This window comes from Larimichthys crocea, chromosome VI, assembly GCF_000972845.2.
Source record: "Larimichthys crocea isolate SSNF chromosome VI, L_crocea_2.0, whole genome shotgun sequence".
Taxonomy (NCBI): Eukaryota; Metazoa; Chordata; class Actinopteri; family Sciaenidae; genus Larimichthys; species Larimichthys crocea.
This window is the reverse complement of record NC_040016.1, coordinates 4,812,043-4,836,282: the sequence shown is the minus strand read 5'-3', so window position 1 is coordinate 4,836,282 and position 24,240 is coordinate 4,812,043. Positions and strand designations below refer to the sequence as shown.

The window sequence follows — 24,240 nt, the reverse complement described above, 5'->3', positions numbered from 1 at the left end:
AGACGTGTGAGTCTGAACTTACAGAAACACAGGTGTACAGATAAAAATTAGTGCTGCTGAGTGCTATTTGTGATTCACCTGTAGAGCTTCCAAGTACCTGAAAAATTGCCATTCACCACTTTTCTCTGCTTCTCACTTCTTGACTTTGATTTGTGTTAAAACAGAGCAGACTGATAGAAAAACAGCTTGACAGCATGTCCATACGACATTAAACATGGGTGACAGTAAACGCCTGTTGCCAGTGGCTGTATCTTTATTGCACCATAGAGGAGGCATAACAGCCATCCTAAGTAGACTGATGTCAGTCTGATATTACTTGGAGTCTGTTTTGGGACATTTATTTCTATTTAATGCCATCATTACCATTTGGTGTTGTTTTCAACGCCCCATGAAGGAAAGGAAGAGCTCATTTAGTGTTGCTGAGCTGTAACTCTGCCACCTAAAATGAAACATTTTCATTTTCAGACTCATTTTACGCTAAGAAGGTATCGGATTTCCCCTGCTGGGGAGTGCACCTTTATGCAGATTTATTAAGTGATTAAGTGCTAATTTATGGACAGTTTCACTAACAAGGACCACGCCTGTACAGATGAAGTTTTAACATGTTTATTACAAGTAACATTTGGGAAGCATGGGTGGTATGCTGCTGGGAGGGTTTAGGGAGGGGGGTTAGAGAGGTCAAGGGATGGAGGGATGATGGGATGAGGGTCGGAGGGTGAGGGATGTTAGGATGAGGGATGAAGGGAGGGAGGGAGGGAGGAAGGGATGAGGGGAGGAAAGGTGAGATGGATGAGGGATGCGAGGATGAGGGGTAGGGGGAGGAGGCAGGGCCATCGGTAGAATGGTCCTGAGGTTGACAGGTGGACAGGAGGGATCCTGGAGGGAACCTGGAGGGATGGAGACTCTGAGTGGGGGAACCGTCTCTCCGTGACTCTATGGATTAGAGCCCCCTGGTTCCTGTGTGAGAATGGAGTCAAGAAAAAGGAAGACAAACGAGAAAGAGGGTTTGGGGAGGAGGTGTGTGACAGCGGAGTCAAAGAAGGAGTACGAGGCGTGGCCCTTATTCCTGAACCTAGTTATTATTAAAAATTATTAAAAATTTAAAACATGAAAAGCAGTAATTAGAAGTGATCAGGCATAAGTAACCCTGTGTCAGCTGAAATTGTTTGCAGGTTTGTTGCATAAAATAAGACCCTGACATAACGTGTCAATGATAATGCTTTGAATGCAGAAGCTATAAAGTGAGCTTCTCCACAGCGTCAGCAACCATTTGCTTACAGTGACCCTACCTCACTCCTGCCTGTGTGTTTTTGTTCTGCAAACTAAACTGTGTAACTTTTGAATGAAGATTTCTTCTTTTACAGATGAAAATAAATAAATGAAAACAATAAAACGCAACCTTGCACAATTCAATCCACTCAAGAGTTTTGTTGACAAATGGTGTTCCTGGGAGTTTTGTTTTGGTCCCATACATTCTCTTTGCAAGCCTTCAGAAAATGTGTCTAATGTTGCTGAATAAGCTCACTCGCACTGTTCACGAGCTTTTTTCTCCAATTAAGTTTTTGTTGAGTCCTATAAACTCATATATATAAGCCCTATAAAGACAGAATCTGTAATACTAACATTTTGTGACATACCAACTCAAATTAAAGCTTAATGATTCTTTTTATTTTGGTCTCATTTGAATTTTACATTCACTGGCACATTGAGGTCCCATCAGACAATTACCTTCAATTGAATCTTATTGGTTCCTTTTTCCTCCCCTTCATTGGAACTACAAAATCCTTTAGAAACTCTAAGTCCGTGTCTCTAGAGGCTTATCAATGGGTCCACATTGCATTTTAGAGAGAGTGGCCATTTTGGAAGCATCCTCCCCTACAGTCAGCACCATTGTGTATGCTTCTGAGAGAGCATATTCCATTTGGCTGTCTGACAGCACAGCCCAAACAAGCTTGGAAGGTTTGTGGTGGTGTTTGTGTTAAAGCTTGGGGTGAAAATGAAATGGAGGAGCCCACACACCAGAGACTGAGAGTGCATATTTAATTTGTTCAGTGCTTATCAGCCTGGTCATACTGCGGGGGATAGGAGAAGAGGAGGGGGCACGGCGGGAGGGAGGGAGGGAAAGAATAGGAATAGAGGAATCGAGCGGTTTGGACGCTGCCTCAATCCCATGATGATGAAGCCATTAAAGTGAACAGCAGCTGGCAGACACACACCATAAACAAGTTAACACTTCACAAGAGGAAACACGGATTATCGTCTGACAATGAGAGCTTTTAGCGTAGATGTGTGTGTGCCTGTGTGTGTCTACCTTTGAGTGCCCATCCCTCTGTATCCAGATAAATCCCTATAGAGACAGACATGTATCCCATCGTGTTGTAAATTTTTCTTCAGGCTCTGCAGCTGTCACCAAGTTTACTCCAGAGTTAGTTCAGAGGGGAGTTGTTTCAGATTGCAATATAATGAAGATCATTAGCCAAAGATTATTCCTACCGCTGCCTTAATTACAGTACTTATCTAATTGCTTATTAAGACCTAGATTTGGTGAATGCACAGAATCTAAATTAAATGGGTAAACACTTAATTGAACAAATCCATTAGTTCAAATAGAGAGTTTCATATGAGCAGACATGCAGTGGAATAAGCGATAGCATTAACATAATGGAAGATATGATTCTCTATTATGCACATTTAAACAAATCTGTCTCTTTCTGTTTTTTTTCTTCCTCTCTAATTCCTCCCCTTTGTTTGTTTTGCCACCACTTTCCATTTATGTTTTAATGTAATGAGCAATATTGGCATGACCCTAAAAGTAGTTTGTTTTCATAAACAACAATTATGGATAATGTTTAAAGACTGATGGTGGCACAAGCAAATGTTTAGAATCTCAATAAATCAACTTATTAACATGCATTAGCCAACAAGATCAGCATAATTGTTATCTCTCCCATCCTCCCCTCTTCTCCTTCACTTCCTTCCCTCCCTCATGCTCTGTAGTTTTCAGGCGAGGTGCCAGAGAACAAGGTGAATGTGGTCGTGACCAACCTGACGGTGGTGGACAGGGATCAGCCTCACAGTCCCAACTGGAATGCCGTCTACCGTATCGTCAGTGGAGACCCTTCTGGACACTTCACCATCCGCACTAACCCCATCACCAATGAGGGCATGCTGACTGTGGTCAAGGTAAAAATGAAACTGTGTTTTTGATGCCTAATGTCTGATGTTAAGCTCTTTCAAAATAAAAGTGTACCGTCATTCTCCATTATCATTCAATGCTGCATCTTGTGTCTTTCCACCTGCTCTGAAGTGCCAGATGTTGACGATTTGATTACTTTACTTTGGTCTCACATTGTTATCAGTGAATTATATGTCATTCCTCAAATTGGAGCATAGCAAGAACCAATCTTGCAATCAGCTACACTCATTTTCCTCTTGTCTCGCTCTCCTCTCTCCCACCTCATTGGCTATTCTCTAGCCGGTTGATTTCGAAATGAATCGTGCCTTCATGCTGACCGTGGTAGTATCTAACCAGGCCCACCTGGCCAGCGGCATCCAGTCCTCACTTCAGTCCACAGCAGGAGTCACCATTTCAGTTCAGGATGTGAACGAGCCGCCCGTCTTTCCCGTCAACCCCAAGACGATCCGCTTTGAGGAGGGCGTGCCACCAGGGACGACTCTTACTGTGTTCGCTGCTCAGGACCCTGACCACTTCATCCATCAGATTGTCAGGTACTTTAAAGGACACCACAATATGGAGGCTTCACTTCTTTTGCTGAATATAATAACTGACACAACATAGTCCTAAGTATGAGGCCCTGACCGTTTTCTTTTTAGACAGATTTGAAGATGTCATCACAACTGTGCATACTGTACTGCAATTTCAGAAAACAAATTGCAATATAGTATGCACAGTTTTGATTTCTTATGATTTATACAACTGTTCAAACTGTTTTTTGAAAGGCCCTCTATGCTTTTAGGTTGAAACAAGTCCTCTTCACAAATAGATGTTATTTTGTATGAAGGGATTGGGGAAAAAAAGTCATGTTTTGTACATGAAGAACAAAACGATGTACAGTGGTTCAACCAGACCGACAACGGAAAGTGTAGAGCAGACAGAGATCTCTCTGAGCAACAGTTAAATAACATTGTAAGAAAATCCAGACATTGGTAAAAAATAAATTGGAAGCTTAGCATCAAAATATGTGCTGCTCTAAACAGGAACAGGATGCTGTTTCAGTGTTTCAGCGAGGTTAATGGACTAGCATATTGAATACCAGCTGAACATACCGCAGACTGACAAATCAATTTTTAACTAACTAAACTATAACCCCTGAGCAGACTGCAGAGGACTCAAAGAAAAACAAGTAAATATTTCGAGCCAAGTAGCAACGTTGTGGTTCAATAATCTAGGGTCACTTAAGCTTTCCTGGACTTTCAGAAATTCATAATCGAAGGTTGTTTAGGGGAAAAATGGTTTCAATAGTATTCTCTCCTGTCATACAACACAGTGGGGACATCAACTAAATTAACGTTTTTATCATTTAATTCTTGTTTTTTTGGCCTGAACTATTTCAAATGTAAATAATACATTTGTTGTCTGAATATATCTTTCTAGCCTAGAAGAGAAACATCAATGTAACAAGTAAAACTGTGACAGTGTTTTAGTTTTTGTAGGTAATGCCCAAGCATAGCTCCAATCACTGCTCATGCTGCCTACTGTTCCATACCATCTCTGGTGTCACTTCTTGCAGATTCATAGATAACAAAATGCTTCGGGTTTCATATTAAAGAAGTTAGAGGTAGGACTGGATGGCCAAAGATGACTGAAGTGAGAACTGTCCAGTCTCCCACTGAATCCGAATGTCACCAGTGTTTAATCAGCGCTGAACACTTTCTCCACAGTTTGTCCCTCTTCTTTGACATTCTCAATGACCCCTTCGCCCACATCCCAGGCTCCAGTTACCTCCCCCGTTGCCAGGCAACTGGTGTGAAGAGGTCATCCTGTAATGAGTTGGACACTGTCTGTCTGCCCTCCTTAGGTTCCTATCTGCTTCTTCTCTTCCTCCTCATTGATCCCTCCCTCTATCCTTACCTAACTGGGATGACACACAGCGGGCATCGTGCCATCCAGGCATCGACCCTTTGCGATAGAAACTCCTACATGCCCACTGAGGTCCAGTGGCACCGTTCCACTCCATAGCCAGCCCCAACGAGAGAGATTGATTTTTCTTAATGTCAGTAAGACGACCTCTTCTCACTGAGGGACCCAGTGGAAATGTTACTGAATTGATAGCGAGGGAGGCAGTGGGGGATGTACTCGTATATTTACAGGACAGTGAGCAAAATCCACATCTCAGGGTTCTTCTCCTAAAAAGACATGTCATGCAAACTGAGTGGACTGAGCTTTTCTGCCCTTTGAGAGAAGTAACTCTTCTTCTACCCTCTTTTCTCTCGTCCCTCCCTCCCTCTCACTCCCGCTGACCCTGTCACTTTCATCCTGTCAGTCTGCGGGTTTGTTATTGATGGGACCTCAGAGCTGCTGTCTTTTCCAAAGCAGCTTGCCAGCAGACGTGCAGCTCCTGCTCAGACAGCAGCTCATCTCTGTTGCTGCTGCTGCTACTGCTGTTGCTGTATTCCCTTTTGTGACCTCCCTTGAACCGTCACTAAAGCACACACAAAAGACACAGAAATGCACAACCGCAGACTTACAATCGCACCCGAGCATGCACACCAGCCCATGCTGAGGGTGACTGAAGGGCCTGTGCGTGAGCAGAGGATGAGAGAGGAGGCAGCTTTCTTTTTTTTTATGTTTCTGGATTCTTTTTTTTTTCACACTCAGATAAAAGTAAGTAAGGCTGAGCTTTTTTACTAGCTAACTTAGATGTGAGCCTGGGTGTCGTTAAGCTCAGTTGGTAATGCATCCGCCCCATGTACAAAGGCTCAGTCCTTGCTGCAGTGGCCCAGGGTTCGAATCTGACCTGCGACCATTTGCTGCATGACATTCCCCATCCTCTCTCTCCCCACATTTCTGTCACTCTTCGGCTGTCTCTATACAATAAAAGGCCAGAAAAATATCTTAGATGTGAATATGGCAGCAGGAGTTGCATGTGTGTTTGTGTGTATTTCTTATTAGTATTTCTACTTCACATCTTCATGTAAGGATAGGATTAAAGTTGTATTTATCAAAGTTGTATTTAGTATTTCACTACCGTGAAGCTTGGAGACTCATGAGAGACGGATCAAAAGGAGAATGATCGAAATCAAAGCAGCATAGGCTTAGATATCCTCACATTTATATGTCTACACTGCCCGCATAGTAGAAGCAGCACTATAATTGGCACAATGCAACCCAATAGCATAATTTTAGATTTAGACCATAAGATCCTCCTTGCCTGCTAAATGACCACTTCTTTCATATGCCACACCTCTAGTTTGTACTGCATGTTATGAGTGATGAGGAAACTGACCACCATGTGTAAAATCAGTGCAGTGCTTTTTAAAGTTGGAATCCGTAGAGGGTTGTTTTTTTCTTCTGTTAATGTTGTTGAAATATATTGAAGTTGTAACTTTTTGCTTTGCCACAGTCTAGACTTCACATTGGATGGCACAGAAAATCAGAAATTAACCTAAAGTGTTGTTTTTACACCAAAAGTAAGTGTTTGAGGAACACCATGGTGGCTCAGCAGAGTGTGCGCCCCTTTGAATGAATGAAGGAATCGACTCGAGCCTGTTGTCCCCTTTCTCTCCCTGCTTTCCTCTCTGTCTTCGATTGTTCTATCAAAAGAAAATGACTATTTCAAACTCAGACACAAAGACATTTGCAGAGAATGGCTGCATTGTGAAGAACTTTAGTGGGTGGAATCCACCATAGCGCTTGGGCACAACAGACCCCCATAATTGAGGTGTGTTCCTGCTCCTGAATCTGCTCTAAAAAGCTTCAAAGGATTAGGAAAGTGATGTATTAACATGTTTTTGAGCTGTTACAAACACAGCATTGGGTTTAAAGGTTACGGCAGTCGTCACGAGTATAAAGACACTTTGCTCTGCCAGCTGCACATGAAGATAGCAGGAGGTGACATCTTGTTGGCACAGGAGGGAGTTGACAGTGCCAGGCATGACACGCAAACACCACAATCTAACCTGCAGGGCTACATGAGATCCTGACAAACACTGCACGACAAGCTCTTTCACAAGAGATTATGTCTTTTTTTGTCTATTTATTTTATTCTCTTGTGAAAAAATGTAAAAATGATGATGGTGGGTGTCCCTGTCTGTCAACATGTCCTTGTGTCTGCTTGTTTGCTAAGTGTGTATGAGTCCAGAAGTGTGCTGTCTTTAGGTGGAGGTGGAATTAGTTTCATTCATGCCTGTGAGGAACCAGTGTCAGCCTCCAACGCACAGTTTTAATTAAGCCCCTTTTCCCCTCATCACATTCTTTAACAACCATGTTTACATTCAGAAACATGCCTCTGATCTCTCTTACTTTTTCCTCCTTTCTCCACTTCAACCTCCACTTCCAGTCACCGTGGTGACACACTGACCATATACCTACCACTGAGACTTTTCAACAATTAGCTGTTTATCATCAGGCCAGCAAGCAAAGCACTTCCCACACTCAGTCAGTCTTTAAGACTCATCATAGTTGTTAATGGGATTTATAGACTTTAATTGCAGCTGCCACTTTCCACTCCGCTGATGTCACTACTGGTGACGTGATGAGAGCCGCTGTGGCGGTTGTGTGGGTACAAAGAGCAGTGAGGTTGTTAAGAGTGCTGCGTGGCTGCTCCGCATATGGGTTCAGGTTTTCATCGGTCTTCATGCTAATGAGCTGTGGCTAGGATAAGCTCAGTGAACATATGTTCCGCTCTCCATGCCACTGTAATATTTCAAAGGTGCTTGGCTGGTATTGCTTATTATGGTAATGGGAATTCAACTTGATAATGGGTACTTTGGATCAGCAAATAAAAGATTCAGCACTGCTGGAATTCAACTAACAGTTGGCCGTTAATGTGTGGAGTATGTTTCTGTATACTTATGTTGGGATTTAATGAGGTGTTTGGCTTTCTGTTTGTGTGTACAGGTACTCCAAACTATCAGACCCAGCTAACTGGCTGAAGATCAACAGGACCAATGGTCAGATTACTACCATGGCCCTGCTGGACCGAGAGTCCATGTACGTCAAAAACAATGTGTACGAGGCCACGTTCCTGGCATTCGACAATGGTAAGTCTGGTAAGTCAGGATGAGTGTGTGTGTGTGTGTGTGTGTGTGTGATGGTTATCCAATAAAGAGTAGAGCACATGCAGGACAATGGAGGGGCTTTTTAGCCATGTTACATTGCTCTAGGGATGACAGTGTCGATCAGTCCACCACTTTGGTGCAGATTGGAATATCTCTAAAACAACTGGAAGAGTCACCAGGAAATTTGGTACAGACATTCATGGTACCATTCATGGTGATGCCCTGATTTATTCCTCTTACTCTACCACAAGGTTGAGATTTGTGGTTTTGACTGAAAGACCTCAAGGAATATTGGATGGACTGCCATGAAATATAGTCCCCCTCAGGATGAATTCTAATAATTTAGGTGAATCCTTTTCCATCTAGTGTCATCATCAGGTAGCATTTTTGCTCATTTTCTCATTTTGCTCTAACAGCTCCTAGTGCACATGATCTTTCTGGTTTGTTAGTTTGTTTTTGTCATTATGAAAAAGCCAGCTGTATTTAAATATTGATAACTATACGTCAATCATCATCTGAGTGAAACAGAAGCTGTCTGTTGTTATTTTTCATCTTCATGCATCATCAGATTCAAAGTACTGTAGCACAGATGAATGTCATGGTTATTAGAATGGGCCACAACACAATCTTAAGTAACACATTTTTCTGGTATATTTCTCACTCATCATATATTGGGTTTGTATTTTTAGGTGGGGTGTTATTGTGCACATTTCTCTTGATATAACAGTGTAGGGTTATGCCGGAAAACATATGACTTAGCATATATATACTGTATACAATATATATACAGTATAATACATAATATACTGTACATACATATGCACCGCCCTATGTCTGAACAGAAAAAAGCAGAGGAATAGAAGTTAGTGAAGGTGCAATGAGTATCAGCCTCAGGTGCTGCAACAATGTACAAAACTTAAATACTAAAGCACTACAAATAGAGGTGCTTACTCTGTGTGTAAGTAGGAGGGACCCAGGTGTTTTTACTCCAGTGAGAAATGAGGGATCGGTTGCCCTGAAGCACACCAACTTAAGCTCATAGTGTTGCCTGCCTATTGATTCTGCAGCCTCGTGTCAACAAGGGGATATATTCCACTTTGATTGAAGTTCTCTTAACTTATTCTACTCAAGCGAAGCGTAAGAAGCAACAAAGCAACCAGCCAATCATAACCGACAAGGCGGTCGATGGGCCTTGGGGCTTGGAGCAACAGACCTTAACATACTTGATGCACCAAGTTACTGTCTGATAGAGGGAAAAAAAGTTGAAATCCACTGAAAACACTGATGAGCTACTGGGGTAAACTATATATGCTGCACTGCATGAGGAATTTTATTCAGCATGCTGACAGACTGTGTGCATGGGGTTGTCAACTGAATATCAAGGCCAGAATATATATCACTGCAGTCTGTTCAGTAGAGCAGTGCACGTACTGTTTCATCTGTAGTTTGGGGTTGTTATGTTGTTGTTATCAGTAGTGGTATTACTGAAGACTAATAATGATTGCCAGCAGTAAGAGAAATATTAAGATCTTTTACTCAAGTAAAGGTAGTAATACTAGAATATGGTAATACTTGAAGTAAAAGTACAGAAGTATCAGCAAGCTATACTAAGTGTCAAATGTTATGTTATGTATGTATACAATTATTATGAAACAAAAAATGAAATTATGTGTCCTATTATCGGCGATGTAGTGATAATTCATATTTCTTTATAATTCTACAAGAATGAGTTAATAATTCTGAGCAAATTTTAATCACACGCTACCAAGAAAAGCAACTAATTTGGAGTTGTTATTTACATGTGTAAACATGTAATGCATAATTACACTGAACATCAGTTATATAATTATCATTTTGCATATATTTGCTATGTTGTGACAGATATTGTTAACATATTGTCATTAGTGGATAAACTCTTGAATATCATGGTGTTGATTTTAAAAACATAAGACCCAGCCTTATTGATGTTTAACGGGTTAAGGTGAGCTTTATTCTTAATATATTTCTATTACACATTAATATGTATTAGAAGCAGATATGTTTTGATTGTAAAATCATAATCTTCAAACTATTAGTTTAAAGATTTTGAAGTGAAGTACTCTAAAATGTAGTAGAGCTGAAGTATAATGTAGTTTACAATGGGAATACGCCCATTACTATATGCTTTACCATTTATGATTGTAATGTTCGGACCACATCCCCTAAATTTAATTTGAATAATTCAAAAAAAATTTCATAACCGCAGAAAAAATCAAACTCAGACTGTGTGCTGTTTCTCTTAAAGCGTCTTTTGAGATTTTTTTTTTCAGTGATTTGAACAACATCCCAGTGGAAACAAACACTATAAAAATGAGAGAGATTATCCTTTCTAAATCTTTTTCCTTTTGTTGTTATTGATTTGTTCTTCAGAAGGCACAGTCCTTCTTCCAGTGCTTGAATGACTTAAAGTCCCTGAAAACTTCACATTAGTGAAGTGTTTCTCTAGGACATTAAAGATTAATGACTAAACAAGCAACATTTAAACTGAGATTTTGGAAGAAAACATCCTTTGGTGTTATTTGTGCTGTGTAAAATATACATTAAAACAGAATGTATCAAATTCAAAATTACAGAGAAGTTTGAACCTTGAACATTTAATATCATGTCTTTGTACTGTATTCAGTTGCATATAGATCAGAAAGGGTTTACAACTCACTGCATTCTGTTTTAATTTTTGTTTTATGCAGCATTAAAAAATTTGGGGAATCTGGGTTGTTTGTCACTCAAACATTCAGCTAATCTGCTGCATTGGGACTGTTTGAGTGTGAGTTGATCAGATTTGATTGACAGTGCTCAAGCAACATAAATAAACAACCCCATAACTGTCATGAATCAAATGTTGCTGAATCCTGCTTGGTGCACGTAAATGTGTGACACCACAACAGACTATGCCTCATGTGAAAAAACTTAGCAGATAGTCTCATATTCTCATAATCATGTAGGACACCGTCACAAGAAGATATTATTCTTTCTCCTTTTCAATCTGAGTTAAATATTTAACTTCACACTAGAGTTCAGCATCATTACAATTGTGGTCTTTGATTTCACATTTGCACCGACTTGGGACAGACTTCAAGTTCACTTTGTTTTTTGAAAGCAAGCGGTACTCTTAAAAGGCAGTGAGGCGCTTACTCCCAGCACCGTGTTGTACAGCATCGAGAGACAGTGTGGGAGATAAACAACATTCCTCCGTCAGTTTAAGTGCAGTTCAGTGGCTGTGTGTGCTGTAATCAAAGCACATTAGAGGGTTTGCTGTTACTGTTAATGCATAAAACATCAAAAATGTGTCTCCCAACATGATGGTTCTGTTCTGGTTTCACAGCTGTGAGAAACCCTGAATAAGTCATGATGAGCTTGTGTTGCTGTATGTAGTGAAGGGTTAGCCTTTCAGTCATTTCCCAATGGGCTTTGCAGAGTGCAGATAACAACGATCTTTATGTGAGTGTTGTCCTCAGCCTTCTCAGAAAGCAGCCAGTTCTAAACACAAGGACTAAAAAATGTATGTGTCCTTTCATTTGTTCTGACTATTTTGTTGGGTGCCCTACTACAAATGCACACATACACACACACACACTCAGTCCTTCAGTAAACAAAACCCTTTTCTTCCCAATTGTTTGTCTGCCACTATGCCTCATTTTCTCACTTCCACACATGAATCAGCTGGAAAAATGTAATTGAACTGGAAGCATTGTTTTGTCTTCTTCTGTGGCTTTCTTGTCATGCTGTCTCTCAAGTCTTTTCCTGCTTTTTGCTCCGTCTCCATTCATTTAATCTTTGCTCTTCTGCCTCGCCTCTGCACACTGCTTTCTCCAGTCCCTGTGTTATTATTTCACCATCTTTTCTTTTGATCTCTTTCTCTCCTCTCTTTCCCCTCACTTCCCATCAGGCTCACCTCAAGCCAGCGGGACAGGAACCCTCCAGATCTACCTGATTGACGTGAATGACAACGCACCGGTGCTGATACCCCGAGAGGCCCAGGTGTGCGAGCGTGCACGCCCCAACTCCAGGATCAACATCACAGCCTCCGACGCTGACGCCGACCCCAACGTAGGGCCATTTGTCTTCGAGCTGCCCTCTTTTCCTGCCAGCGTTCGCCGCAACTGGACTATTTCCAGACTCAGTGGTAATTAATCGCCGTGCATTTTGCATTCATATTGAAAATATTTTACCTAAGCTTGTGATGTAACATTTAGGGGGAATGTGGGAATGATATATAACCATTCTGCATCCCTAGCTGAATTAAACCATAAACCTAACAGATGGGATGCAAAACCCCTCTGCAGAATTACTGGCGACATTAATCAGGAGTCCAGGGATTGCTCTAAGCTGTGAGAGAAGTCCAAGTTTAACAAAATGTCTCACAAAGCTCACAGTGAGAGACACGGGTGCCATCCAGTGTTGACGTACGATCTATCGTTTGTGACAAATGAGATCCATTCATCTCTCTGTCCCCCGAGCAACCGATCTGTCAGCTAATCCACCCAGATGGATGTATCACAGCAGTTGTCTTGAGGACAAATCTGATCACATACCTGGATTTTTCTCCCACAGAGGCTCTTGTCTTAGCTTGACTGAGTGATAGATGCTGAAGGTTACACGTTCTGTTGTTTTTTTATATCTTTAATGCCTCCTGCCATACATACGTGTCAGAACGATTGCTGCACAGTTTGCTTGGTTGCAGCTTTTATTCAGGATGTCGTTCACTCGTACCTGCGCACATGATGACATGATGTCTTGCAGTAAACAAAATGTAATTTCTCTGCAGTACACTGTCTAATCTTATTTTCTTCTTCTCCCTAATGTCTTTTTTTCCCATCCTACTCACTCCTCCTCTTCTTAATGTTTCCCCCCTTTTTACTTTTTTTCTCTCAATCAACACTCTCTCACTTCCACTCTCCAGGTGACTATGCCCAGCTCAGGCTCAGGATTCCTTACCTGGAGGCAAGTGTGTATGAGATCCCCATCATCGTGTCTGATTCGGGGAATCCTCCCCTGTCTAACCGCTCTGTGATTAGGGTCAAAGTTTGCCCCTGTGACGATAACGGGGACTGCAGCGCCACAGGAGCTGTGGCAGCCGCTGGCCTTGGTACTGGAGCCATAATTGCTATACTCATCTGCATCATCATACTGCTCAGTGAGTACAACACTCTGGGATGATCAAACACTCACACTATTGGATCATTACATTAGGATGTATCGCACACCATGCTAATTACAAACTGTACGTGTCCCTCTTGTTTGTGTGTTTCACAGGCATGGTTCTGCTGTTTGTGGTGTGGATGAAGCGCAGAGAGAAGGAGCGGCAGGCGAAGCCCCTGCTGATCGACCCTGAGGATGATGTGAGAGACAACATTCTCAAGTATGATGAGGAGGGAGGAGGAGAGGAGGACCAGGTATCATTTGAAGAATGTTTTTTTTATTTACTGTCTCTTACATAAGGTTATCAGCTGTTTGCTGATGAATTAGATTAGTTTAATCCCCATGAGGGACACTAGTTTGGATAAACATGCACAGTGACAGGAACCAAAAGAGGCACAAATCAAACTATCACACAACCCTAGAGGACATTAGAGGAGTTCAGAAGACACAGAATTTTAAAAATATTATTCACTAAGATCAATCAGGTAATTATGGCTGCAACTAATGACTGTTTTAATTAGTGATCAATCTGCTGGATGAATAAATTAATTGTTGAAAATAGTAACAAGCTGATGTGTTCAGATTGCTGTGATCGTTTTATTAGACCATCAGTCTAAATCCCCCAAATATTCAGTTTATTGTCCCAAAAAACAAATAAAAGCCTCAAATCCTCACATTTGAGAAGGCACAGCCAGTGAATGTTTGTCATGTATGCTTGACGAACAATGATTACCATATCATCGCTGTCTGATGAAAACCACGTATGTCCATCCATGTGGGTGGTCAATAGTAAGGCTGTCCTACATGTTTCCACAGACCCAATCAAATCTATTTTCCTATTTTAGATTGAAATCAGCATAATCCAGGTGAATTGTCATCTGATTATAACATGCGTGCATCAGTCTGGCTCAGTACAGTCAGATCACAAAGCTTGTCCTCTATCTTTGAATCAAAACTCAAAACGTCATTTATCCAAAGCTATCCTACTTCTGTGTGTCCTACATATGTGATGTAACAAAACATCTTGTCATTGGTCAATAAGATTGTAAATGCTGACCATGGACTGAGGAGAATATGCACATTTTATATATATATAAAATGTTTTTCATTGACAGTAGCGCTATGTAGTTATATAAAGATGATATTTGTAACATCAACATTAATATTATTATAGTAACTGTTGACTGATGCACCAGAAAACAACATCAATAAAACAGGCAATTAGTATGAGATGAAACTTTCATAATAAACCTTTAAAAATATGTCAAACATACTAAAACATTCAAACTGAAGTACGGTCTGAGCACATCCACCAAAACATCAGAGAAGTCTGAGAAACCAGAGTACCAGCCATTACCATATTTCTATTAATCCTGTTCCTGTCATTGGCTGCGATTATAAATAAATGAAACAATGCACTCACTCACCACAAAACTCTGATTAAAAAAAAAAAGAAATAAGAACAGCTTAATTATGGTACCAATATGAACCCTAGGATGTCGGTAACCAGTTTCAGCCTGCTGATTCATTCCTTTCACCAAGGTCAATTATTAACTACTTCATCCAACTACAATTGTATTCAATGAAATTGAGAGAGCACAGGAAATTAGTCATGTACCACAATTGTAAAATTAATCATAAATAACCATGAACAAGATTGGGAAAGGCTCAGCTGGACCTCAGATAGAGTCTTCAGAGAACGAAATGTACTTTTCTAAAAGTGAGCGAGACTTAGAAAATATGTTTTCAGGGTACAATCTGCCCTCTGCCTTACAAACAAGTGCTTGGGCTGAAAATGCTGCTTGGCTTGAATTCCACGTACAGTCGACTTTGCAACTCTTTCTGTATGATGAGCCCCTTTTCTGCTCAGAAAACATTATATAAGTTATACACCCACTGCACACCACCTCTTCTTATCTAATACTATTTTCTAAATAAATGAAAACCTTCAACCATGCTAAGCTCCAGCAGTTTTTGATTAATTCAGAAATGTATTAATAATTATGCCTTTTTGATACTTGCTATTTTCCAACACCATAACTGGCTTATCCAATGCACAAATGCACACAAGCATCAGATGTCTGCAGTGCATGTAGAAACATTTTCTCTCTGAAGCACCTGTGTGAGAATTATTTATCAGCCGCAGGAGAGCGGTTAAGAGAATTCAACAACCGGCTCTGTTTACAACACATAGTTAAACATTTCATAACATTTGGACCACAGAGCATTCATTTATTGTGTGCCGTTTAGTTTAGACTCACAGAGATCAGCAATGAATTTAAACTGAACAGCAAGCACATAGTGTAAGTAGAATAATTAGCACATAAATATCAACAGACTGTTTGTGAGTCTCTGAGTTATGTGTGTGTATGCGTGTGTGTGTGTGTGTCTGTGCGTGTGTGTGTGCGTGCGTGCCTATGAGACAGAGAGACACACAGAGATAGACAGAAAGAGAGAGAGAAAGATCACTAGTCAAAGACGCCATGTGCCTGATCAGTAAACATGCTTTAAAGGCAACATGACATTAAAGAGTGAGTTCATATTTGAGAGTTCATATTTTGAATTTAATAATAACTCACAGTGTTTAAACAAGCCACAGCCATTTTCTGAATGTTGAGCATTTTCTATATTTTTTTATCACTTCACTAGCAAGGACCACACCATCAACGAGACACGTTAAATGATTTATTTTAAAAAACAAAAAGATTGTGAATGAAGTATGAACTCTTGTACTTCCTCAGTCTGGCAGTTGCTGCTCTGTGGGGCATCTTACATCCAGGCACGACGGACCTCCTCATCACCTTATGGAGAGTAGGAAGGAGAAAGAAATGGGGTGGGCGGGAGGGGTTGCAGAATACAAGAGCAAAAGAGGAGGAGAGGTTTAGGAGGGTATTTATTGGAATGTCGAAAGTACCATGGTAGCACTGTGGTTGCACAGCAGACATTTTGACTTTTTGACTGAAATCTAAAAGTATAATGCAGCCATCATTAATAGACCTGCGAAATGGTGAATGATAAATAGTAAATGCACTCGCACATGAAAGTCTAAGAGCAGTCAGAGAGACTATGCTAATACTGTATGTATCATTAGAGCCTAGATTAGAAAAGGGTTAATCATTTGGGTTCAGTTCTTCATTGACCCCACTGAATGCTTTTTAAAAGACATTTTAACAACGGCAGTCAGTAAATCAGAAAAAAAAAATGTATTTGCCAAAAAGTAGGACAAAAAACTCATTTAAAAGGACAGGAAGAGTAGGATGAAGCGTCTCTCAACATTTTCTCTATGGCCTCCATCCAGGACTATGACCTGAGCCAGCTGCAGCAGCCCGAGTCTTTAGACCACATCATCAATAAGCCGACAGGGGTGCGCAGGGTGGATGAGAGACCTGTAATTGCTGAGTCGCAGTACCCCGTCAGACCCAGTCTGCCTCACCCTGGAGATATAGGAGACTTCATTAATGATGTAAGTTCAAGAATGGAGGAAAGTTTTTTGTGTTGTTGTGTTTACCACATGACTGTTTCTTTTTAGAAGCTCAATACTAACTTTGAAAAATGGTTGGCATCCTGGCAACCAGCTGCTAGATTTTGCTGTTTTTAGTCACCTAATATTTTGGTTAGTTTGTGTTTTACCTAATATCTTACAGAATTTGAATCTTAAGTGTTATCAGTGAATGTGTTTCACTTCCAGGTATACAAATACCAACAGAGCCAACTTCTCACCCCACAGTCATCCTGTCATTCAGTGTTGTCTGGTTTTGAATATCATAATATTTTAATATCACTAATGCAATCTAAAATGAAAATGTGTATTAATTTGGGAGGAACATTTTGTTGTTTGCCTTCATTTTTTTTGTTAAAAACTAGTACTTACTGCTGAGACCTGGACTGTTAATGTCATTCATTTATTCAAACAAAGGTTCACGTAGTATGGGTTTTAAAGAGTGAGAGGTTCACCCTTTTTTGTGTGTATACTGGGTGTCCAAGTGATTATTTTTTAAATATTTCAATAGAAAAATGTGACTTTGTGACGTGTTTACTTTTTTCCCCTAGAATTGTTTTACTATCAGCAGAGATGACACTATAGAAATTGTTGGCTCCTGTACACAGCTCGATGTCTGGCTGTGAAACAGTATTCAGACCATGTTGGAACATTAAAATCCTAATGGCTGAGTGAGCAAGATGAGACACGGTTTATTACAATTTTTACAGTCTGTGAAAAAGCATTAACTCCATTATATTGTTGGTGAACAACAATGATTGGCAGACAGTGTATACTGTATACTGTAGGTTTAACGACTCAGAGGAGGAAATATTGTAAGTGTAGAGATCTAGAGATCTTTCATTTTCTATGTCTGGATTTTTGTCTCTCCAGGGTCTGAGAGCAGCAGACAATGACCCCACAGCTCCACCCTACGACTCCCTGCTGGTGTTCGACTATGAGGGTAGCGGTTCAACTGCCGGCTCTGTCAGCTCACTCAACTCCATCAGCTCAGGGGACCAGGACTACGACTACCTCAACGACTGGGGCCCTCGCTTCAAGAAGCTGGCCGACCTCTACGGAGGAGGGGACGACGACTGAGAGAGGAGAAGGGGGCTGGGTGGGGCTGTGGCAGGGTGTCGGGAGAGGTGGGGTCGGTTGAAAGGATGCTCCTAGAGACCATGGGCAGGGGCCAAGAACATGACGCAGGCTCTATGGTAGACATGTGAGGAACAGACCCTTACATGAGCTGTTGGTTAATTTGTTCACAGCGACCAAGCCCGCAAACATGAAATCCGCTGCAACGCAACTGTATTCTGGCTTTATATTTTTTAGTGGCGAGTTTGTAGTGTGATTTTCTTTTTTCTTTTTGTTGTTCTCTCACCGTGCTGGACCTGGACTTCTCTGGGGACGAATCAAGGCGGTCGTGAGAGACATGAGTAGTGAATTTGTGCTTTGATTGATTGTTAAAACAAAACCATCTCTTGCTTTAGTCTCACACTGAAGAGAATGTTTTTGGGACAACACTCTCTCTCTCTCTTTCACTCTGTCAACTTGAATTTCCTTAGAACAGAAGCACTGTCATTTTATAAAGTGCCTTTTGTGGTGTGTTTTTGTATCAGACTCCTGCTATCTCAGGATCGGTTGCCATTCGTGCAGTAAGAGTGGAGGCGCGTTTCTGTTGTCGCCCCCACAACCCCACCCCCACCCCCACCTCCGCTCCTCAAACCAGCCCTGCCTGTCACTCTTCTCTCCAAATTCACAGTGGTGCAGATGAACAACCCCAGCAGCCAGTCCCAGGAGGGAAGGACACAACCAGGGCAGACTATCAGATATCATAACCCAATGAATTATGGCCCAAAAGAAGCCAGTAAGAGTTGTTGTGGAAGACAACCCTCTTCTCTATGGACCTGCTCAGTTTTGACTTTCACAAGCATCACCTGTCGACACGCTGACATTGTGTGAGACCATTTTTATACATGCGGGGGTTTTCTAATTTACTGGAGAATGCCTGCCTTTCCTCTGTGGACTCATGAGTTTAAAAGCCTTTATGTTGAGATGCTTGCCTGCCCTGTACGGTCTTGTGTTGCTTTCTCCACAGTGTAAAGCTTATGTAGGCATGATCTGATTAGTCAGACAGTGTAAGAAAGTGGAACTTGGAACAAAAGGCATCTGAGAAAGATTTTTTTTTTTCCTTTTTTTCCCTTTGCCGCCTTGAACATTCCCGTTTTTATAGGCCAACAAAACTATTAAAAGGTGCATGATTTTTTTTTTCAAAATGTTTTACTTAAAGCACTTGTTACTATGTGGTGAGAATGTGAAAATAGTCAGCAGAAACTATATGAATATACTCTGTATAAAGACACTGAGAAAATAAAAAATACTGTAAGATACCTATTTTTGAAGTATTGATGACATAAAAGTTGCTGCTCTTTCTCTAGCTCTTCACTGAGCTTAGGGGATTTTTGGCCTGTTCATTTTTAATATGTGGACATTTTTGTTTATTTGTCTTCTGTTGAAGCATTATTCCATTTTTAAAAATGCCTGCTTATACATGTTTTGCCCTATTTGTTTTTCTTTGGAAATTGTTTTCTAAAACCGCTTTGTTATACTCCTTTTATATGTGAAAACACAGCCTTCCCTTTTCACTCTGCATCGTCTCTGACAAAGCCACCCCCACCCCCCCACCGACCTGGTGGCCTCTGGCCTCGGGTCAGTGGAAGGTTCATTAGCCATGCCTGCTGATAGTTGTTCTCTTACTCAGTGTCCTGGAATTCTTTTATTCATTCATCTAGATAATGGATGTGTGCTTCAGAAAATAAACAAGACATGTTTTGAAAATGTGCCATCTTTTTTCAGTATCCCCAACATGCATCATCATCTGGTGTGTGCTCACCTGTGTGACATGGCCGGGTCGGTTACAATATAATGTCACTCAAAGCATTAAGATATAATGGACCTCTGTCATATTTAAAATCATTATTTATTACAGCTTTATCTGGCCTAGACTTAAAGCCGCTGTGTGGTAGACTAGAACATGTCTTTTGAAATGCATGCCTCTAGCCTCACCCACACACATGAAAGAGATGAAAGCAACCACAGAGACTACATAAGTTTCACATGACTGTATTTCAAATATGCTATAGTCACAAAAAGTCTACACAGAGTGGCTTTAAGTTTACTGTGTTTTTTCTTTGTTTGTTCACAAACTGATTGATTTGTATTTAATTGATTGGACCTTCTTTATTTTTTACAATGGAATCATGTATTTTTAAGTGTTGGAAAAGACCTGAAGCAGAACAGACTCCCTTAGCAATTACACAGTTAATCTTTGACCCTATTGTTTGGATATGGCTTCATTTTCTAATAAAACGCCCGCTATTTGTCCTTTTATTGCATCTCAGAAGCAGGAGTTGAAGAGCAGTGTATGGGGTCAGGAAGTATATTTGTGTCCATTCCTGTGATTTCAATTAGTCAGCTGAAGCGCCAAAAAAACCCACTGGGGACTTAAAGGGATTTAATCCTCTCCGGCTGTGTGTCTATCAATTAGCCACACCATTAATCCCCACGGCGTAATCTCATTAGATAGAGCGCCTTTAATGAGACACCCAGAGAGAAAGCAGAGAGGCAAGCAGTAAGAGAGAGGGAGAAAAATGAGGTGGTGGCAAGATGCAGGTAGGCCGCGTGGAGAGGTGATTAGTAGGATGGAAGAGAGGGGTCAGCAGAAGGGGGGGTGGAAGGAAGTGAGATTTCCACAGCAGGGACAATGCATAACATTTAGAAAATTGTTAAATGAAAAAAGGTTAAGTATGAGGTAGAGAAACAGAGTGCTACTTAATAGTGTGTTGTTCACTATGGCCAGAAATTAGAGGAGCGGGCTAATGGCGAGGTAAAGAAGACATGTCAGGGTTAGCAGCGCTGATGGAGCATACTGGACTGGTTAATGAGGGCTTTGATTCCTCATCCATGCTGGAGTATCTCAGTAATGAGTACATCCACTAATAAACCTAAATTAACCTTCACTGTAGTGAATTCTGCTTTGGACCCAGCAGAACTGGACCTATGTTAATAAGAGCCATCACAGGTGGAATCCACAGCTCTGAAATAATAATCAAGTTGGTAAAAGGTCAGTTTAGTCATAGCTGGTTGGCAGATAAGGAGATTAACTTTGATTTCTTTGATGGGCTTAGCTGAGGTTCACTTGGTTTCCTGGTGGCTGATAGGCAGAGTAAAGAAGAAGTTACCCTGTTGATAAATGGCATAAATAGACTGAAAGCTTTGCTGCTGGCTTGCAGCCAGTGCCTTGTGTGTTGTAAATAAAGTTCTCCTCTTCAAACATGTCCAAGCCCGGCTCTTTTCATTTCCTCTCCTTGTAGCTAGTGAGTCTCTTGGGCCGGGGTGCTGGGAACAGTACAATTGGAAAAACACCATCAGATGTTGGTTATGATCTCGGCTGTGCGATCAACCATTCACAGTTAAGTGTTGATGATGCTATTCAACTGAGGTACCTTCCAAGAAGGGGCCGGCCCTGCTGGTTTCTTTTCTGCTGACACCGCTCTGAGCCTCTTGCTATTTCAGGACTCAGTCTCAAATGAGATCAAAGCAGCAGAATAAATGTGGTGTTCCTGCTGAAAGTGGGGGAGAGATAATCTACTGTTTAACGACCAGCCATTTATGATATGAATGGCTGGTCCAGTGGGGACACTCTGCTATTACCAAGACAGGAAGTTCATATCAGTCAGGGTACTGACAAACTGCATTTGAAAAGATCATTTCCTACAAATCATTATAATACTCCACTAATAGTGAACTAACTTATTAATAACTTTTACTTCCCTACATGTAATCCACAGCTATAGTTATCAATTACTTCACAGAACACATTTGCACACATTTGTAGCACTGCCTAGCGAGACTGGACTACTATGGTATTAAAATAAATTCAGTGTAAAAATCAATGTCCGAGGTTTTTCAAAATTCGACATGTAAAAAAATGCAACATCTCAAAAAATTCAGTGTCAAAAAATTCAACGTCCAACGCCAATCCCTGTCTCAATTCATCCAACGTCCAGCCAATCAAGTTACGCTCCATTGGTCATGTAAAACCAACAATAGTAAAAATGCTTATTTACTTTCTTGCAGAGAGTTAGATTGATACCACGCTGATGTCTGTATGGAAAATTTCTGAAGGAAAGCAGAGGACAACACTGGAAAACAGTTTCTTTTCGTCGTTCTAAAAGTCCCATTTCTTAACTTTAGCTGCATAAAATATATATGTAGACATTCAGGGAGAGCTCAGGATGCTCACAATGAAGCCGGTTCAATGGTAGGAACTACGGTTTGGCCAAAATGGCTTCTTGTTTGAGGAAGACAAAAGTCTTTCAAAATAAAATAGTCCCATCAAAATAAAAGACTTTGTAAAACTCACAAACACACACAAACTGACAGCCATTTAATGTATGGGGGCGACAGGGCCAGAGTCAGGCACCTCCAAATTTCTTTAGAATTTCACCGAAGCACCATCGCTGTCATCTGTCCTGCTGCTGGTGTCGGTGTCATATGACCAATGGAGTGTAACTTGAATGGCTGGATGTTGGATGAATTGAGACAGTGATCGATTACTTCTCCCTGGTTATCCAGATGTTGAGTCTGGTTCTTTTTACACTGAATTTTTTTGAGATATTAATTTTTTGTTTACATTGATTTTTTTGCACAGAAATACTTCCATAGATTACCCACACCTCCAGAGGCTCTGAAACTCAGGGTTCACTGTGTGTCAGTTATTTATGCATGAATTGATCAATTGCTCATTTGGAACACTGTGGCTTGTCATAGTAAGAAAAAGCACAGGAATTACTTTTAACATTATTGATCTGTTCAAGTGTCCCAGTAGGCCATTGTAGTGTGAGCAACAGCCAGGACCTGAAAACACCTGATTGTCTACCTTTCCTATTGTGTCCAAATGTCTCCCAAGAAAAAGTACTGTAGTGCACGTCCAGTATTATTACCTCATTTTCTTAGACCTGTCTTTTAGAAGGGTCACATGTCTAGGACGAAGATCTATTCCTAAGAGCATGATAACACACTAAACTAAGGTGGTGATGTTAAGCTCAAATCACCACTGAGTGTTCTGAAACTTTTTCTGGCATGCCCCCCATCAGAACATGGAAAAAAAGTTCACACCCCTCCACTCCACATTTACTAACCAGTAAAAAATTAAAGTGGAAGTTAAATTTTAGTGAACTAAAGGTCAACATAACATCAACAAGTCTTCTGTGTTTATTTCCTCTATAAATCACATTAATTCAACTTAGTTTCACTCCATATGTTTCCCCTTCTCACACCCCTACTGCAGTCTTGTTACATTGTGCTCTCATATTTCATATTCCTATATAAAAATGTTTTTATTGATTTTACAACACAACAGCCCTGAATGATACAGTGTATAATATATAAGCACATAGATGTCTGATCAGTCATCCCTTCCATAGCCATACACTCCTTACACCCTAAACACATCACTCCATGTCTGACCACTAGTTCATATTGAGAATGCGCCTGTTAAAGTAAGTAAAAATCAGCACAGAATAAAAACCCATCCAATAAAAATCCATTTAACCAAATTAGCACACAACCACTGACACAGTAACATGGGTTCAGGTACTATTATTCCAGTACAGGAGGACTGATTTTTATTCTGAATCTCTGGGAAAAAATTGAGCTGCTCACCAGTTAACGTATCAATAATTTATAACATCCCGAAAGCATGTATGAGAGCTTTTACTTGTAATGCTATATAAGTTTTGCTTCAGTGAAATGTTCAGTTTACGTGTCACTAAGAGTTCTACAAGCCTGTGAAAATATGTTGGTTAATGATGTATGTGGCTCCCTTCTTTGTAGTGAAAGATACCAGTTGTGTCATGGGAAAGGAGCTTGAGGGTTGCCTGATCAAACTAGAGAGTCAAAGGTTAGATCAATCTGTTCTTTCGCTCTTATCTTTGTCATTTCACGAGTTTTATAGAGATGCAATACTAAATCACTGCAGTACCCATGTAGGAGTTTTATCAACTTAGACTTGTTACTGTGCTAATTAGAAGTTTTGACACGTACACTGTGAATATTCACAACTACCAAACATCACACACACCAAAAAACATATATATATAAACACTCTTCATGATGAGCCATGTATTGCATTTGCATTATTTGGTGACATCCACAAGTACATGAAACCTGTGCTGCTGCTGATGCTGCTGCTGATGCTGCTGCAGCTGCTGAGCAGCTCTGTAGAGACCAACTCTGTGTGATTACATGCTGGAATGCAGTTGAAAATTCAAGCTGCA

The 24,240-nt window shown here is 40.7% G+C and overlaps 1 protein-coding gene across 2 annotated transcripts in view; it reads left to right on the top strand.

Moving 5' to 3' along the window:
• cdh4 (cadherin 4, type 1, R-cadherin (retinal)) overlaps positions 1 to 18,585 on the top strand; it is a 179,808-nt gene extending 161,223 nt beyond the window's left edge. Inside the window, exons 10-17 of one of the 2 annotated variants that reach the window (XM_019268399.2) lie at positions 2,998 to 3,183; positions 3,476 to 3,729; positions 8,081 to 8,232; positions 12,167 to 12,403; positions 13,181 to 13,414; positions 13,534 to 13,673; positions 16,718 to 16,882; positions 17,792 to 18,585. In XM_019268399.2, the coding sequence (XP_019123944.1) occupies positions 2,998 to 3,183; positions 3,476 to 3,729; positions 8,081 to 8,232; positions 12,167 to 12,403; positions 13,181 to 13,414; positions 13,534 to 13,673; positions 16,718 to 16,882; positions 17,792 to 17,998 (1,575 nt within the window). In that variant the 3' untranslated portion in view covers positions 17,999 to 18,585. The remainder of the gene's footprint in view (positions 1 to 2,997; positions 3,184 to 3,475; positions 3,730 to 8,080; positions 8,233 to 12,166; positions 12,404 to 13,180; positions 13,415 to 13,533; positions 13,674 to 16,717; positions 16,883 to 17,791) is intronic. The other variant, XM_010755587.3, reaches the window with a different exon arrangement.
• Positions 18,586 to 24,240: the final 5,655 nt, after the last annotated feature.